We start from the raw sequence: 4,153 nt of genomic DNA on the forward strand, positions 1-4,153 counted from the left end.
TTACTCGTTTATTCTTTATTTCTCATTTTATTCTATCTTACACCTTAATGTATCATTCAAAATTAATGATAATATTTTATTATCTTTTTATTATTATTTTAAATTTATATTTTTAATAACATTATTTCATTATTGTTAAAATAACCCGCCTCATATACAGACATTAATCTATTTTTTGATCTTTATTAGCAATTGCTGCATCAGTTAATTAACAATTGCTGCATCAGTTAATTAACAATTGCAGTATCAGTTAATTGGTGTTAATGTTGAAAAGAGAAGAGGAAAAAGAAGTGTATGGCATGGCATTTTGTGGGTCTACCTCTAGAAGACGTAGAAAAAAATGTTTAAATAACGGGTGTTAAATTTTCAATTAAAAGAGGTGCTTAAATGACAGTAAAAAATTAATTTTGTGTTTAAGTTCGCTAAAAAATAAATTAAGAGGCTAAAAATACAAAGGGTCAATAGAATAAATTTAAAATTCAGAAGCTTAATAAAATAAATTAAAAAATTCAAAGACTTAATAATGAAATTTTCTATTGAAACCATTTCCAGCCATAAGATCACAAAAAAAATAATGTGGCTTCCACATAACATGTTTTTACCATACTAATCTTTCCTAACATTAAAAAGAAAAGAAGAAGAAAGAAAAGCAAAAAACTGTACACGAAAAATTGCTAAATTTGGTGCAATTTCTGTTACAAAAGCATCCTTTTCTATTACATAACAAGCAAATTTCACAAATAGATGATTCATCAAATTTTTAGAAAGCAAACATACTTCTGAACTAAAGTAGATTATGTTTCACAATGCATTATGAACCACACCTTTTTTATGGCCAAGTTACTAACCCAACTGACTGAACTTTGCACGAATCAAGATTAAGCTTCTGCTATGTTTTGAGTCCATTCATCTTAATTTCTTCAGAAATTTTGACAAGATCACTCATAACAGTAAACTTATATTCTACAACAATTGATAATATATTATGTTCCTTGAAATGGCAATTTTCTTTTTTACATAGCAGATAGATTTTGTAGATTACCTGCAAAATCTTAAAATAGAATCCAACAAACATATGTTGTTCAGAACTTCATCAAACTCGATACCAATTTGAAAATCACACAAACTTGCACACCTGCGCAGCTCAGAGTAAAGGAATTTGGTCCTGCATGAGCCAGCTCAACTATGTACTAATGGTGATGCTTCAGGTAACACTGAAAAAATCTAGTTGATGCTTCTGAAAGGGTAAGACCAGGAAAAGACAGCCTACAGATACATCTACCTCTCCAATCAATGTCGCAAGTCTATCCCTAGGGCAATCCTAAGCTTCTATGCTACCTTGAAGAAGCAACAGGAGGATTAACTAACTTAATCTTTAGTTCTATCTCCCCAGACTCAACCGCACAGAGCCTCAACCAAACGCTCTGAACCACCTCACCATCAATACAGCTAATTGAGCTTTCTCTAGCAAGACAGTTATCAGTGTCTGGGACAACCTTTCTTAAAATTGTTTCACCCGAAGAAACCTGCAGTATCTGCTTCAATCTAGCAGCAGAGGCTATGGGTTGAAGGCTGATATGAGCATGTCCCATCTTATCATCTGCCTTGAAACGGTCTTTATCAAATACTTCCTGTTGAAAGAGAAATCTAGTCATATGCCACAAAAGTCTACCTAAGACGACGGACATATTCAAACCACTTCATCAGTTATATAACAAACAAATGCACAAAAAATGCGTAGCTCCTGAAGGACACTACTAAACTTTACCAACTGCCAGTTGCCCTACTATTTTTTCTTTTTGACTCAATAGACAGCCAAGTTAAAAATTATTGTTGGCCCTCAGAGCTACAGTTGTTTTTGTTTACAAGTGTGAAATCTTAGCTATTCATTAGGATGGACATCCCACTATGGGGCCCATTGCATTGAACAACCGATCTTGTGCAGAAGCAACAAGTGGAAATGTGCTTTGCAAAATTCTTTTCCTCAACAAAGGCACAAACTCAATGAGCCACTAATTATCTATAGATCAACCTTAATAAGCTAGAAACAACCTATTCAACTCAGATTTTTTATAAAAATAAAAACTGAAAATAATAGAATAAATTGTTATCAGTTCAAGAAATTCTGAACTTACCAAACTTAGAACTCCAATGGGTTCTGTGAGGGAGAAACTTAGCTCTTCATTCCAGACTGGATTAAGGCAACTGTTAATAACTTTTGTCTTCAAAGTCTGGTACAAGAGATATGAATAACTTCAATAACAGAAGAGCAAAACAATCATTTGTCCTCAAGTCAAATCGTGAAGCAAAAGCTGCAAAGAAAAGATATCGTAAAAGCAAGAGCCCAAGAACTTGGGCTCACACCAGAGCGTGCTAGTTGAGAGAGATCTATGATGAGAAATAATATGAAATGATAAGGAGACTTGGTCATTTAGCAGGATACTAATGCAGCCAATCATCCTCCTAAGGGAAACAACATGGTCTTATTTAACAAGTCTATCACAAACTAACCACATTGTATCCTCTAAAGTAACCAAATTCACTGCATTTATGATCATGAGGCAACAGGCCTTCGCATCTAAGAATAGAGAATTGATAAATCATCTATAAAACAGGACAAGAAAAGGAATCATAGAGCTTAATAGAATCACCTGATTCCCCAGCTTGACCACTACATAAGGATCACTGCTCTTGAAATCCCGGATAACCAACCTTTTTCCTCGCACGACAGTCACCTTTAGCAATCCTAACTGCTCTCCCATAGATCAGAAGTAAGAAAATGCCACAGTTTCCAGAAAGAAAACTAACACTGCAAAGTACAGAGCAAAAAGGAATACTAAGAAATCCTATCAGAAGGCAGTCTTATACACTTCAGAATTAAATGAAGGGGACACTGTGCATCTCACTATATATATATTCACTCTTCTTAGCTACCCAAACAATATAAGATCCACATATAGATAGAGCATGCTAGACACACATGCTTGAGGAAAAAGAAAAAATACTTATATAAAGGGTTCAAAGAACATTACCCAGTTTCTTAAGCGACTCAATAGAAGTATAACTAATCACTAGAAAGGGAAAAGAATTTGAAAAAAGAAAAAAGAACAGAACCCATTAAAGCAAAAAAAAAAAAAAAAACATCAAAGCAATCATATAGAGAAAATTCAAACAGACATAGATTCGAGGGCAAAACAATCAAGAAAATTACCAGAAGGAATTAGCTCAAAGCACACAATAAATGTTAGTTTTAAAAGATTCAACAACTATAGAACTAATAGTATTTACATAAATCTATTGAACTACAGAGAAAGAGAGAAAGAGAAGACCTTGTGGATGAGGGCAGACCACAAAGATAACTTTATACCAAAGGAGATGGAGAAGATATAGAAGGTAAAGAAAAAGAAAGGCAATTAGTACAGCAGGTGAACTGTTTCTTGATTAGTAGTATAATCAAACCAAAAGCAAAACCCTAATGAAGAAAATGGGCTACACCCAATTTGAACTAAAAGATATCCCAACAATCTGAACACTGAAAGTGAAGTGTGTAAACTTTTTATTTAGATATATGAACACCAATTAAAGAATGCACCTTTCAATTCATGGGTTTCTTTATTTCTGCTCTTTACAGACAAGAAAAAGAAATCTAATGAAAAAAAAAAAGAAAAAAGAACTTACCACACAGAAATAAAATGATAAAGATTTTCAAGAATTTTAGTTTGGAATATCAGTCAAAGATCAAAGCTTTACAGTCTTACACTCAATAATGATAAGAAAGAATGAATATAAATGCCAGATGGTGAATTCATAGCGCAGAGTCTTTTTTGGAATTTGGTCTTTTTGTACTTTGACCAGGACCAGGTCTGAGCTTTGACCAATCTTTTGTTTGCCACTCCATTGCCAATTTTACTACTCTTTTAACATTCTTCTTCCATTCCACGTTTTAGTATTGAAAAATGACATAATAAAAAAGAAAATCAGAATCTTGTTTTCTAAAGGATCTGTTATAGAATTGTCTATAAAATTTGCTTGCATTTCAACCCTTTTATCATCATCATCGTCAATCCAGGATTAATAGAACGAGAATTATATAATTGATTTAATTGCTAATTCTGATTCCATTCAGTATTTTTTTTTTATTGTTGATATTACA

The 4,153-nt window shown here is 32.9% G+C and overlaps 1 protein-coding gene across 7 annotated transcripts; it reads right to left on the minus strand.

Annotated features, from left to right (window-relative positions):
• Positions 1–945: 945 nt before the first annotated feature.
• LOC8261748 (protein C2-DOMAIN ABA-RELATED 11) lies at positions 946–3,936 on the minus strand. Of its 7 annotated transcripts, XM_048370153.1 has the most exons (5): positions 3,679–3,764; positions 3,330–3,359; positions 2,652–2,809; positions 2,136–2,231; positions 946–1,631 (listed from the first exon to the last, which is right to left on the minus strand). In XM_048370153.1, the coding sequence occupies exons 3-5, from the start codon at positions 2,760–2,762 to the stop codon at positions 1,335–1,337; spliced, it is 504 nt and encodes a 167-aa protein (XP_048226110.1). In that variant the 5' UTR covers positions 2,763–2,809; positions 3,330–3,359; positions 3,679–3,764; the 3' UTR covers positions 946–1,334. The 7 variants fall into 7 exon arrangements, with proteins under 7 accessions (XP_048226110.1, XP_015583398.1, XP_002533397.1 ...); XM_015727912.3 differs by lacking the exon at positions 3,330–3,359 and having other exon boundaries at positions 3,759–3,936; XM_002533351.4 differs by lacking the exon at positions 3,330–3,359 and having other exon boundaries at positions 3,679–3,822.
• Between the last annotated feature and the right edge of the window lie 217 nt (positions 3,937–4,153).

This window comes from Ricinus communis, chromosome 10 (assembly GCF_019578655.1).
Source record: "Ricinus communis isolate WT05 ecotype wild-type chromosome 10, ASM1957865v1, whole genome shotgun sequence".
Classification (NCBI taxonomy): domain Eukaryota; kingdom Viridiplantae; phylum Streptophyta; class Magnoliopsida; order Malpighiales; family Euphorbiaceae; genus Ricinus; species Ricinus communis.